Consider the following 13709-nt stretch of genomic DNA (forward strand, 5'->3'; position numbering starts at 1 on the left):
ACATATATATATATATATATATATATATATATATATATATGTTCATTTGTCTGTTAGCAAAATATCTTATATGAACTACTAGACAGATTTGATCAAAAACTCAGACAGTAATCAAAGAGCAAACATTCACAATTGATAAACAGTTTTAAAGATATGTAATTAAACATGTCTGTGGCAGTAGCTGAGGGTCATCCAACATATATAAGCTGAGCGATACGACATCACAAATTCTTTGTTTGAAACTCTGGCGCACAAAAGTGTGCTTAGCTTTGTTAACATAGTTTTAATGAAAACATCTGTTTAGATAAAGAACCTCTCAGATTGTGACTTCTATGAACAAACAGATGGAGTGTTCTAAAGAACCTAAATGGGTGTGAATAAACAAGAAATATCTTAATGTGCTGCCATTTTCTTTGGAGACCCCCCAAATAAATATTATGTGATTAACTGGCTTGCCATACCCCACAGATCCCAGTGGCACATCTCACTACAGTAACCTTCAGGGTAAACTCAGGACAATAATTAATGTGTTCAACCAAACTGGTTCTTTAAGCGTATTACTCGAATATCTTTGTTTACTCACTCAGAAGATAACCCGGGCTAACTGTCCGGGTTAAAGGTGTCACGGGTGATAACGGTGAGAGCGCGTGAGAAAATGATTAAAACGATGAGGAGTTTAGGGTTTGGCTCACGTTGAGAAACTCAGCAGAGTAAACAATAACCAGTTCAGGCAACTGGACGAAAGTTAGACCATCCACGACGTTTTATTCATTCCATCCGGCAAACCTGAACTTCTTCTATCAAAGGCGATCACTGATGCTACTTTACGTAACCTCGGACAAAGATTGCGCTCTAATTCAGACAGTGCTTACGTTAATTAAACACCTAAACTAAAAACTCACTTTGTTTTAGCACAGATCTAAAAGAGGCGGCAGACTTCCACTAACTTAGCGGCAGACTTCTTGACCAACTTCTTTAGACTCAGTCGGGGTTCAAGTGTTTGGTTAGAGAAACGTAACAAATACTTACTTTGAGTTGGTCTCTTGAACTGCTCACCGGTTCTGGGGCGACCTGCGGCTCTTCTGTGAAAGGTCCAGACTCCTGTGAGAAAGAAACTCCAGCGTCTGACCGTGCCTCTTTTTACGTGATGTGTGCGCGCGTGTGCGCGTGTTTACATCCCCACCATGCGGCAGCACACATCATTTACTCTGCTCCTGTCCTGCAAACACATTTAATGCGGCCGATTTCATGTTACTCCATTGCTACTCCCACGTTTTCACTTTAAATTAAAACAAAGGTCAAGACAAAGCAGCCAAAGGTTGGCATTTCTTGAAGAAATGCATATCGCCCGCTGATGCCAGATATTTAAAATAAATGTTGGGCTGCACTCTAAAAATTGTCCCTACGTGTGAGAGAGTGAATGGTTGTCTGTGTGTCCCTGTGTTGGACTGGAGACCTGTCCAGGGTGTCCCCTGCCTCTCACACAGTGACTGCTGGATATGGGCACCAAGCGGGTAACCATAATGGATGGATGGATTAGTGAACCCTCATAAATGACATTAGGCATGCCATGTTGCTTAGAGAACGTGTTGAGGATGACTCTCAGCTACTACCTCATCAAATGTTATCAGAAAAATTTAAAGTTGTAGCCATTTTTCTGCATGTTTGGGTATCTGATCAGGACAAGCCACACCTGAACCAAACAACGTCAGAAGCGTCTTACCTGCTGAGGAGACAAAGAACTGGATTCAGTGGTCCAATGTCCTCTCTTCTGGTTTAATTCTGCACATCATTTGTAAATCGAGATCCCAGAGTCTGGAGGAAGAGTGCACGGTCCAGACTCCACATAGTTGAAGTCCAGAGTGAGTTTTGTCAGTCAGTGATGGTTTGGGCCCATGTCCTCTGCTGGTTCTGGTCCCCTGGGTTTTCTGAAGTCCACAGTCCTCGCAGCATCTAGCATGACATTTTAGAGACTTCATGCCTCCTCCTGCTGAAGAGCTGCATGGAGACTTTGAAAATAATCATGTCATGACATGAACCTCAGCTTAAAAAAAGAAACCAGTGACAAACAGTGGGGTTACACAACAGCTCGCCAGTATTTGTTGAGACTGGTTTGAACAAATCCATCAGAAACTACCTGAGGACTCTCCACTGTCAAACAGGTAAAATCACTGTGTGGATGCTGATTTAGCACAAATCAAAGCTCATTCAGGAGAAGAGTGCTGGGACTTTTGTTTTGACTGATATTTTTCAAAGTATTTAACTTTACCTACAAATAAAAAAAAAAAAAGGTTAAATCGTGTCATCTGGACCAGTTTCTACTGTTTCATCCCCCATCCAGAGGACTTCCTCAGTCTGAGGCCTGCCAACCAGATCTGTCCCATAAGCAGCCTTCATTGCTGTTTCAAGCCAAACTCCTGGTGGAATTTCAAAAGTAGACTTAACACGTGCAAACAGAGCACGTTCATCAAAAACAACCGAACACCAGGTACAACAGTCTAATGTTTTAGGCCAGGTGTCCAACTTGCTACTCACAGAAACAGCCTGAGGACACCAAGGCCAAAGTGGTTCAGAAAAAGGGTTGTGAGCTCATTCATCCAGGAGATAAAAAAGGTTAAATCACATCATCTGGACCAGTTTCTTTAATGGGATGGGGATGGGGGACGTAACATTTGTCACTGGTCCAGATGACATGATTTAACTTCTTGTTGTTATCCACTTTGTACCTGGATGATTGAGATTATAACCCCCTTTTTAATTTATAAATATTTTTACTAAATAAAACTAACTCTTAAACATATTCTTTGTAACCTGCCTTCTTTTTTCTACTTTTTTTTTTAACTTCAGCTGCTTCAGTAGCTTCAAGTTAGCATTTTGATACTTTAGCTAGCATTTTGCCATTTTTACTTTTTGTCATCCTTTTAATGCCTTTAGCTTCTAGCTAGCTTGCTGATAACTTACCTAGCCTTTTGCTACTTTTAGCTATGATTTTGGTGTTTTTAGCTGGTGTTTTACTATTTGTAGCTTTTATTTAGACATTTGTTGCATTTAGCTTTTAGCTATTTTAGCTACTTTTAGCTTGTATTCTATGTTTGGCTAGCAATCTGCTGCTTTTGTCCTTTAGCCGTTTTGCTTCTCTACAGTAAATTTCAGCAGGCATTCATTTAAGCATAAACATGTTTTCTTTTACAGAGAAGTACTGATAGATGAGGACAGTATAGGCTTACTTTTACATTTTTATTTGCAAATTGGGTCAGAAGATCCCAGTTACTCCATAAACAAAATTTCAGCTTTCTACTGTATGTTAAGCAGTTCTATAAATCAAAAAACAATCAATGTTTTCATATGAGGACGCAGGGTCTCAGGATGTTAAAGCAAAATCACAGAGACCTTGTCAGCTGAACAGATAAATCAGTTTACCTCAGACACAGAGCTTCATTTATTAATCAGGAAGGACAGGAAGAAAAAAAGTCTGCATCAATGTTCAAGTCTTCAAATAGTTTTTATTTCAAACCAATAAATGGAAATCCATTGTTTGTTTTTCTATGAATATACCACATATATACAGAAAAACAAACACATTGCTACAACTTGAAACAGCTGGACAAGATATTCCAATCAGAACGGCTAAACGAGGGGATGCAGAACCTAGCGAAACATTTTTTGACCTACTTTCAAATTTCAAAAAGACGATACTAGTGTAACATTGTGTTGAATTTACATCTGTCAGGATGAGGAAAGAGCCTCGTTGCCTCCTTTCCTCTGAGATCCCTGTCAAAAGTGGCTCTCGCTCCCCCCAAAAAATAAAAACCCGCCTCACAGGCCTTTAAACCTTTCAGGAGGTGGATTATTTGAGGCCTTGCAGAGTTTCTTCTTCTAACTCCATAATTATAATGCAAGTCAGCACAGAGCAGCAAACGTAGGCTGGGACACAATGTTACTGTGGAGACGTGCATCTAATTAAACACTGTAAAAAAAAGATAATTACTACTTTTTAGGGGTACAGGAGACCTCACCCATGTTTCAAACTATCTGAGCTGAAGAGCTGCCCAAGGAACATGCCCATTTCCCTCCAGTCCTCTGACCACAGGACCACTCCCATCTGGAGCAGGACTCTGTGTGGTCATGTCCAACGAGATGGACCACCTTTGAAGACATGCAGCACGTCCCTTGTTTGGACCAGATGAATGCTTCAGTTGCACAAAATGATTGGAAACAGGTACTCTGAGTTACAACGATCACAGCTGACAGCTCTAAAACTAAAACGCAATCATTGTTGTAGAAATTCCTTTTTGGTCGCTGCATTCATTTGTGGTCTCCAGTTGGTCACGGATCGCTGCCAATTTTGAGCCATTTTTTTGTTTGGTGACAAAAACATACCACACACATGATGTCAAAACACAGTCATTTAAATAGGTACAAAAAAGATACAATAAACAGAAGGATCAACCTTTTATAATCATCAACTAATACTGAACAAGTTCCCTGTTTGGTTCATAAGAACACCATGTAATATTAAATATTTGTATTTACATATATACATAGAGTAGAACGCAGTGTTGATGACTAATTATTGAGTTGTTTTAAGGCAAGACTAAGAATTTGGTGCATGGCTAGAATAAAAACCAAAACCTTCTGTGCTACATCACTCGAAGTCAACAAACAGTTAACGTGCGTTTGTCCTGCACAAAGACATGCTCGACTAACTTCAGTGCACAGGCAGCAGACACAACTAAACACGGTGTTGTAAATGTCACCTCACGGGTGCACTAACAGTATTTTATTCAAGGCGTGTCGATGAAACTCTGAACTACAAGTTACAAATTTTGGGGCTGTATAAAAGTTACGACTGGAAAAACGTTTTTTTCCTTGTGCATACCAAGAAAGCCTTTGAGGGGAAAGGTTCACTGTCAGTCATCCAGCTTTTATCTGATCAGATCCACACGGACCGTTAATAGTTTTTCCATCGGTGTAAAGCTGTCAGAGGCCTCCAGATCGCAGCCATGGTAAAAAAATAAAAATGAAAAAAGAAATAAAAAGTCTTGAAACTGGCTGGATTTATATCGGAGGAAAACACTACATACTAATTCTGAAACTCAAGTTGTGCTTGAGTAATATAGTTGTTGTCTTGCAACACACACAAACACTACGTACTGCTAAGTTCTGCTTTGTGGGACCAACATTCAGAACTACATAAAGAAGGAATGTGTGTCAAGCAGGGCTCCATCTCCTGGCCCATTTAAGAGTCATTATGAGGTTTCCTGTTCTGGTAGAGTCAGCAACGCAACACTGTGCTCATCTGTTAAATACTGGGGGGTTATGTTAGCTGAGGTCCCATGGAAGGGGGGGCAGGAGGCATTTCCTATCAAAGCAATGCCCCGAGCCCCATTCAAATTAAAACCCAAACCTTCTGACCCCCATGTTTGTGATCTGTGCTCAAACGTCCTCTCCCTGAAGTGTCAGCTGGTCAGCTCAGATCTTCTTTGGCTTGCGGCCCAGGTGGTAGTAGTAAGCCATGGAGACGACACAGAACAGCACCCGACTGAGGAGCAGGAGCATGGCGGCGTTGGGCAGGATGCCGATCTCCACTAAGGTGATGGATGTCACTGAAATAACAGAGCAGTGTTTGAACACCATCTCGTCATCCACCTATCTGTTTTTACTAGCTTCTTCTTTCTAGGTCACAGAGCGGTAGTGCTCATCTCCAGCAGTTGTTGTGTGAGAGGTGGGGTGCATGGGGTCCATCACAGGTAGGCCTGTCTGAGGGCGATTAATTGTCCAAGAAATTAGTGCGATAAACGATAATATTGATTGAAATTTAACAAAAATTAATTGTCAAATTTTAGAAGAAAAGTTTATTTGTTTGGAGTGTAGTACCTTTTTTGACCACCTGATGGCAGTATAAGACAGTCTGAGACAGTCTGAACCAAATGATGGATAGTTGAGCAGCGTGTCTAAGAGAAATGGGAGGGAGGCCCCTTGACGTGACATGGGCTGACATGGTGACATGATGAACGCTCTGCTGTATGAGCTCTTTAGCATTTTTCACACAAAGTTTTTAATTTAAAAAAATCAGTAAACAAGGGCAGCATGGTGGCGCAACTGGTAGAGCTGTTGCCTCTCAGCAAGCAGGTTCCTGGTTCAAATCCCGGTCCGGGGGCCTTTCTGGGTGGAGTTTGCATGTTCTCTCAGTGCATGCGTGGGTTTTCTCCGGGCACTCCAGTTTCCTCCCACAGACCAAAAACATGCATGTTAGACTGATTGGTAACTCTAAATTGTCTCTAGGTGTGAATGAAAGAGTGAATGGTTGTTTGTCTCATTTGTCTCTATGTGTCCCTGTGATGGACTGGAGACCTGTCCAGGGTGTCCCCCGCCCCTCGCACAGTGATTGCCGGACGTGGGCACCGGTGACCCCCGTGACCCAAAATAGAAGAAGCGGGTAAAGATAATGGATGGATGGATCAGTAAACAAGTTCTCAGCTTGTTTTTGCAGAGAAAAACAACTTTTTATAGGAAGTCACGGGTTTCAACCGTGAATTATGGAGCTTTGACAAGACGGAGGTTTATTCCCCAAGGTCGGCCTGTTAGCTTAGCTCATAGTTTAGCTTCTCAGCTTAGCTGCTTTTAATGATCCAAAAACACGATTTTGGATGGTTACAACAGATTTTAAAGAGAAAGGAGAAAGGGAGGGGTCAGTGAAGAGCACCTGAGTTGAGCTTTTTGTCATCCAGTGTCTTCAGTAGAAAGAGAGAGACACAAAGAAACTCAAAGCCAATAAATGAAAACGAGGTTGATAATTTTTATTCATTTATTAATTTTATTGTTAGAATTATTATTAGATTTATTGTTTATTGCAACCGGCCTGATCACAGGGCCACACAGAGACAAACAATACAAACCCCCTCACACCCAAGGACAATTTAGAGCTGCCAGTTAACCTAGGTTTTTAGTATGTGGGAGGAAAACTCACACATGCCCAGGGAGAACACACAAACTCCACCCAGAAAGGCTGCTAAACTTCTCACTGAGGCAACAGCTCCAACTACTACACCACCATGTTTCAACACTAAACACATTTTAATATAGTCTTTAATAACAAGCTACCTCACAAACTAAATGTGCATCATGAAAAACTGATAAAAAATTATTACACAAAACATGTTCTAGTGTAGGGCACTAAACTAGAGGGTAGCACGATGGCGTAGTAGCGCTGTTGCCTCTCAGCGAGCAGGCTGCCCAGGTTCAAATCCCAGTCCGGAGGTCTTTATGTGTGGATTTTTCATGTTCACTCCGTGCATGCGTGGGTTTTCTCCAGGTACTCCAGTTTCCTCCCACAGACCAAAAACATGCATGTTAGGCTGATTGGTAACTAAATTGTCTCTAGTGTGAGTAAGAGAGTGAATGGTTGTTTGTCTTTATGTGTCTCTGTAATAGACTGGAGACCTGTCCAGGGTGTCCCTCGCCTCTCGTACAGTGACTGCTGGACATGAGCACCACTGACCCCCACAACCTGAAAAGGAAGCAGCTGGTAAAGATAATGGATGGATGGTTGTTCTAGTGTTTCCATGGTGTATTCATACTGATCTGCTGCAGAGACAGTGAGGGGATGTTTGTCATTTATGACAAACTTCGAGAGAAAACCTCTTGATTTGAGAACGATCCAATATTCAAGTAGTTTGTAAGTAAAATATTGAGCTGCATAATACTGGGAAAGCATGTCCATGGGGTCTTATGTTGAATTTTGCCATAATAAAATCAGTTGTGATAAACTAACATTTACTCATCTCTTCCTTTCATCTAAAGCAGCAGGGAGCATTTAGGGTAAGTGTCCAGATTAATATATTATACAGCCCTAATTAATAAAAAGTAATTTGCTTATTAAAGCAACAACTTTTAATATAAAGACAAAAATATAGGAGTAAAAGTTATGTTTACTGGGCTTTAGTTAAAAAGCCAGTTTATGGGGCTTATTAAGATATTTTTATGCTCATTAATCTTTCTTGATGAATTTACAACTTTTATGAATGCAGCAGAAACCTGAGTCCATGATGTCTCCATTACAAAGACGGGTCTGTCATTATTGTAGCGGTTCCAGTGTGTGTCTATGTGCACATTTAATGGAAAAACAGAGTACAAGTATTTTACCATTTCCACAATGATTTTCCTACTTTGAACTTCTCATTAATCTGCCTGAAGCTGAAAGAAGCAAATGAGGCTGATCGAATGTTTGCAGATTCACTTTCAGTCAATAGAGACGTCAGATTTCTGAACAACATTACACTACGTGCATCAAACACACCAGACAGTCAGGTTGAAACATTCTGTATTTTTTGGTTTAGGGTTGCTATTAGCTGTAGATTTTTAGATTTTAATGCTCCGTGACAAAATGTTTTCACTACAAATTGAAAAAAGCAGAAGGTAACATAAAAGAAATGACTGCTAATGATGGGATTTGAGAAGTTCAGTAAAAAGTTCAGTTTATATTTTCTCTTGGAGATAATATGACAAAGTATCTGACAAACATTATATTTATAGTCTTTACAATAAATACTGCCCGAGTTCGACCTTTGACTCAAACTGAATTCTTAACTCTGACTCCTTGTCTAATAAAGTTCAACAGTACGACTTTAAAAATAATGCAAAACTGTGATTTCAAGAACTGAACACAAGAGGGCACTATGTGCACATGTGCAACTGGTAAATGTATAGTTTGTTGTAACTCTCATTATCAAAGTAAGATTAAAATCAAAGGGATTCTGAAGTGATTACACTCACTGTGACATGAGGTCAAAGGCACATAAAGTCATAAATTAAATAGCAAGGCTCCTTAATTACCTAGGAACTGGACAGCAAAGAAGCAGGCTTCAGTGAGCAGAGTCCACTGGATGATGACCTTTTCTGCTGTGTAGAGACCATTCCACATAATGAGTGCCAGGCCTGGAAAAGGAGATCATAAAAGGAAATTTATAAGGTAAAAGTTCAGGGGCAAAGGAATATAAACAGAGAAAAGATGAAGCTCGGGGAAGAACACTAATATCTAGAACAGCATTTCCATTTGCAGCGATAAGAAGAAGCTGCAACAGCACATACAGAGCCTGGTGACTGCTCGTTACGTCAGCCAAACATTCATTGATATTTATTGAAAGCTTGTGCTTTATAATTTCATTCTGTGCTCGTCTTCATGTGCGTCTCTCCCAGCGACAGACCAGTGAGGATTTGGGAGTAAGAAGGGGTGGGCAGTGAGGTGGGAGGGCTGATGGACTGCATCCTTTCCCTGCCAGGATCCATCTGTGTGGCAGATGAGACTCCATCCTTCACCCCCACTACTGCAGCTCGTCTTGTAAAGCATCGCCCTCTATCTTTGCTAATCCCTGAAGCTCTGCTGACATTTATAATAATGAAGCCAGGGCTTCATTGGCCTTATGAAGCTTAAAGCTGCTTCATTGTGTTTCCACCTGTAATGCTGTATTTACATGCTCTTCTTTTACATTACTTATTAAGCAAGACATACATATGTTAGAGAACAGCACGAGGGGGTGGTTTTTCCTTCACTTGTTCTGTATCGTCTGGTTTAGAAGAATTGACATCACCAAATTTACTGCATATATTCGTTCAACCTTTATTTAGTATATGCTAAGCGTTTGATCACTTACTCCTTTTCCCAGCACCCCCTGGTGCAACCTGTGTCTTTATCATAACGAGTCATGTAATCTTGCAGTTTTATCTAAAATTAAGGCCATTAAAATGATTGCCGCTCTCTCAAATATACAGACTCTGAAAAAGGGGAGCATAACAAATGCTATAATTCTCTTTCATATTTATCATCATTTTCTATCATCTGTGGAATGGACATGGGATGAAAAGATTGAGCTCATTTTGTTGAGCTCGGAGTGTGAGTGAGCTGCAAAATTGAAACGGAGCAAAGAAAATTTCCTCTTCTCGGGATTTCAGGCCATCTCACACATACACACACCATCCACACACTGTCCTGCCATCCCCCACTGAGCGTCCACCAGATTTAAACCTGACACACGAGGACCGCAGGAACAAGAAGCGACTGGAGCGTTGGCTGTTAGTATTCCAAAGAATTGCTCTCTGTGCCTTCAGCATGCCTTCACAGTGGACTGCAGATCCTCAGAACTGTATCAGATTAAACAGCCTCTGTTTGTAGCCTACAGGACTGATGTTGAAGCAGAAAGAGGGCTCTTTATGTTGCGTCTGAATGAGAGCATGTGTGACATCTAATGAATGCATCTGAAGCCATTATTGCAGACCACATGCAGTCGAGCATTGTGTATTTTTAGCCCATATATAAATGAATGTAAAAACATTGTGAGCCATCACGATTGCTGCAAAGTGAAAGCATTCAGTGTGTTGTCAGGAGCATGATGGAAGCATGATAACCTTTTTGGATGCCTTATTTGGGGGTCTTTCTTGCAAGTTAAGACAGACTTACTGAGTAAGGCTGCTCCATAAAGGCGTACAGAGATGCTTGTCGTGGAGAGCTCCTCCTCAAAAACAAGCTCATAGAGCTGGTTGGGAAACACCAGAGCCTGTTTGGGGGAACAAAAGCACAACACAGCTCTGTCATTTCAACACAACAGCATTCTGTCCTCCCCAAAATCCTCCGGTTTGAGTTAGCACCACTGTGGATGTTCACAACACTGAGGATATTGAGAATTTGATATTAGAGCTGACAAAGATAGAGCTGTTTCTCCAGATAACAGTCAGAAATGAATTATAGAAGAATCCACAGTAAGTGCGTATCTGATTTTGCAAAATGTCAGAGAGAGTTTCTTTATTGTCATTCGCACCTCATGTGGTACATGTGGTGGAGCGAAATTATGTACACAGGGTCCCAGTTACATCCAACAATAAAATGTATAAGAAAAACAGTAATAACATCTAAGATATGAACTAAGAAAAACATCAACTAAATATACACTAAGCACTCATAACATAAAAACATTGAACATCAGCACAAACATGAACATGAGTCTGTGAGCAGATGTGCACGCATGAACACATCAACATTGAAACAGATCAGCAGCAACATGAAACAGATCAGCAGCAACATGATATGGTTTTTCACAGTGATTATTCTAGTTAGAGATTCATGAGTCTAACAGCCTCAGGGTAGAAGCTGTTCCTCAGTCTAGTGGTTCTACACTTAATGCTCCTTAACCTCCTTCCTGAGGGGAGTGGGGCAAAAAGTGTGTGTGCTGGGTGGGTGGGGTCCTTCATGATGCAGGTGGCCCTCTTCCTGCATCTGGAGGTGTAGATGTCTGTGATGGTGGGAAGACTGATTCCAACAGATTTCTGTGCAGCCTTCACCACTCTCTGCAAAGCTTTTCTTTCTGCAGCTGAGTGTGCCCTCCGTTTCCTGAAAGGAGCAGTTTCCTGCCTACATTTTTGCATTTTTTATTGATTGAGGCAATTAAAAATAAATGAATTTGAAACTCTGTTGTAAATTTAAAGCCTCACCATTATGGCCATCAGTGTGAATCCCACAGCAGAGATGAGTATCCACATCCTAAGCAGAAAGACATAACATCACATACCATATCCCTCTTACAACTACCAATGGCAGACGTGTTTTTTATCAGTTTACTGGATGTTGAAGTGATCACAGACGACCTTACACTGTCGTCTGCGTTAACTGCCAGAGAGCGGCTGAAATCTCACCTCAGCCCGATGGGCTCTCGCACCGCAAACTTCAACTCATTTCCGAGCATCTGACTGATCTGTGAGCAAACAAGGCAGGAGAAAGGAAAAGTGAAACGAGTTATGGAGAGGGTAAATGTTACCACAATCCTGTCATCTCGACAGATATTTATTATGTGATAACGCTCAACAAAGCACCTTTTAAGCAGGAATAAAAAGCACTCTGGAGGTGTACTTAATGTGGCAAAGCTACAAAAAGGAAGCTCGTTAAATCAGGCTTGGAAGAGAAAGGGGGAAAAAAAGCTGATTAATATGTTAATTAGAAACCGAACAAGTCCTCACCTCTTTAATTGCCTCCTGTGTTTCTCAGCACAATATCTCACAGTGAATTTTCAATCAATAACCACACTTTTACCAGAATGAGGGCATTGCTTTTGACTAATTAAATTATTTCTTACAAGAAAATGACCACACATACTCAGACTGTTCATCCAGCTAGTGACAAACTGAATGTGTATAAAGGGGACGCTATGTCTTAGTAACTCATTACTGAGGTAAATAATGAATATTTTATGTGGCCATACAGAAAACATCTGAACAAAAACACATGCATTACCAACGCAGTCAGTAAGGATTTAAATATATTTACATTTTCAGGAAGTAGTGGGATTGCCATATTCTAATCTAGCAACTTTATTTTCAAACGCTGTTTTTACAGGGAAAAAAGAAAGAACAAAATAAATGTTTGTAAAGACAGGCTTCAGGTTGGAAAAGTGTCATTATAAATGACCCAACTTAGCAAATACACTGACAATGTAGAGAAACAGAGCAACAAAACATTGTAAACAACAGTTTGATGAGCATTTTCATTAGACCTGGACATATGAGAATATTATAACGTTACGCTCACGCTGCAGGCAAAAGCGGCCAAATGTAAAAATTTTGCCCCCACACAAGTTATTTTTTGGAAGTGTGAACGTGAAAAAAAAGATTTTTTCAAATCTGACCTTTTATATATATCCATTCTTTTTCAAAGTGACAGCAGTCTGAACGGTCATGTTGCGTTTCATCCAACTTTTCTGTCCATGAGGTGGGAGGGGTACGTGGATTGATTGAAGCACTGATACTATCAATACCAACGCCGTGCACTTTAAATCTTGCAACTCTGCATGTCTTCAGCTACAGAACATAAGTCCAGTTGCTTCGTCTTGTTTTTATTTTTAATGGCCTGGGCGACAGAATCCACAGCTACATATGATACATTGTGATGGAACTGATATTTGAGTTTGTTTCACTTCCTGGACGTCACGTCAGTTTCCAAAAAAATAATGCTGCGCTAGAGTAGCCAGCAAGAAGCAAATGTAAACTCTGAACTAAACAATCATACCAGGTATTTCATTTGGCTCTGATTCGATCAGCTGCTTCAGAATAACATGTGTAGCATCCATATTTACTTCCTTTAACACGTGTGACGTTATGTTTTTCTTCTGTGCATGCGGGTCACATCAGGGTTATAGAGTTCACTCTGGAGTCTGATGGCAGTTGCATTTAAAATAAAATGTAAACAATCAAAAAAAAAAAAATACAATTGTTTTGCACAAAAATCAGAATTGAGCATTAAGACCTGCGATGTGACCGTAGTCCAAGTTTTAATGGACTTTTGTAAAATAACAGACAGGAAAAAAGTGAGCCATTTATAACTTCTGTCTAAAGCTCATTGTATGAGCCACTGGCTCCAACACCATGATGCTATTCATAAAACACATTTAACAAGATCATGGTTGGTTCACAAGTTAACAGGTCTACTTTACTGTGAGTATAACTGCATGTTTAGCAGAGTGAAGTAAAGACATTTTTTAAGTACCAGATCCATATTTTTTTAACTCTGAAATGTAAGATCAGAAATGTTCCAAATCCAGACAATAATTTTTCTTTTCATCCATACATCCTAGAAACAACATTTAGTTACTTTTGAGGTTAAGTGGCTTCCATCCTTATCTCACCAGTTTAAAAAAAAAATCTTAGCTGAAAATAGGTGGGTGTGT

General features: G+C 40.3%; 2 protein-coding genes across 3 annotated transcripts in view; both read right to left on the reverse strand.

The window, feature by feature from the left end:
- LOC119415806 (CD82 antigen) overlaps positions 1-1155 on the reverse strand; it is a 30560-nt gene extending 29405 nt beyond the window's left edge. Inside the window, exon 1 of the mRNA XM_037682977.1 lies at positions 1030-1155. The gene's annotated coding sequence lies outside the window, so the exon portion shown is untranslated. The remainder of the gene's footprint in view (positions 1-1029) is intronic.
- A 4080-nt stretch (positions 1156-5235) lies between these two features.
- LOC119415808 (tumor protein p53-inducible protein 11) overlaps positions 5236-13709 on the reverse strand; it is a 62099-nt gene continuing 53625 nt past the window's right edge. For both annotated transcript variants that reach the window (XM_037682978.1, XM_037682979.1), the window contains 5 exons: positions 11686-11744; positions 11485-11533; positions 10457-10553; positions 8836-8937; positions 5236-5606 (listed from right to left, as the gene is read on the reverse strand). In XM_037682978.1, coding sequence (XP_037538906.1) covers positions 5473-5606; positions 8836-8937; positions 10457-10553; positions 11485-11533; positions 11686-11744 — 441 coding nt within the window. In that variant the 3' untranslated portion in view covers positions 5236-5472. The remainder of the gene's footprint in view (positions 5607-8835; positions 8938-10456; positions 10554-11484; positions 11534-11685; positions 11745-13709) is intronic.

The sequence above is a fragment of the Nematolebias whitei genome, chromosome 10 (assembly GCF_014905685.2).
Source record: "Nematolebias whitei isolate Nwh7 chromosome 10, NemWhi1, whole genome shotgun sequence".
Classification (NCBI taxonomy): Eukaryota; Metazoa; Chordata; class Actinopteri; order Cyprinodontiformes; family Rivulidae; genus Nematolebias; species Nematolebias whitei.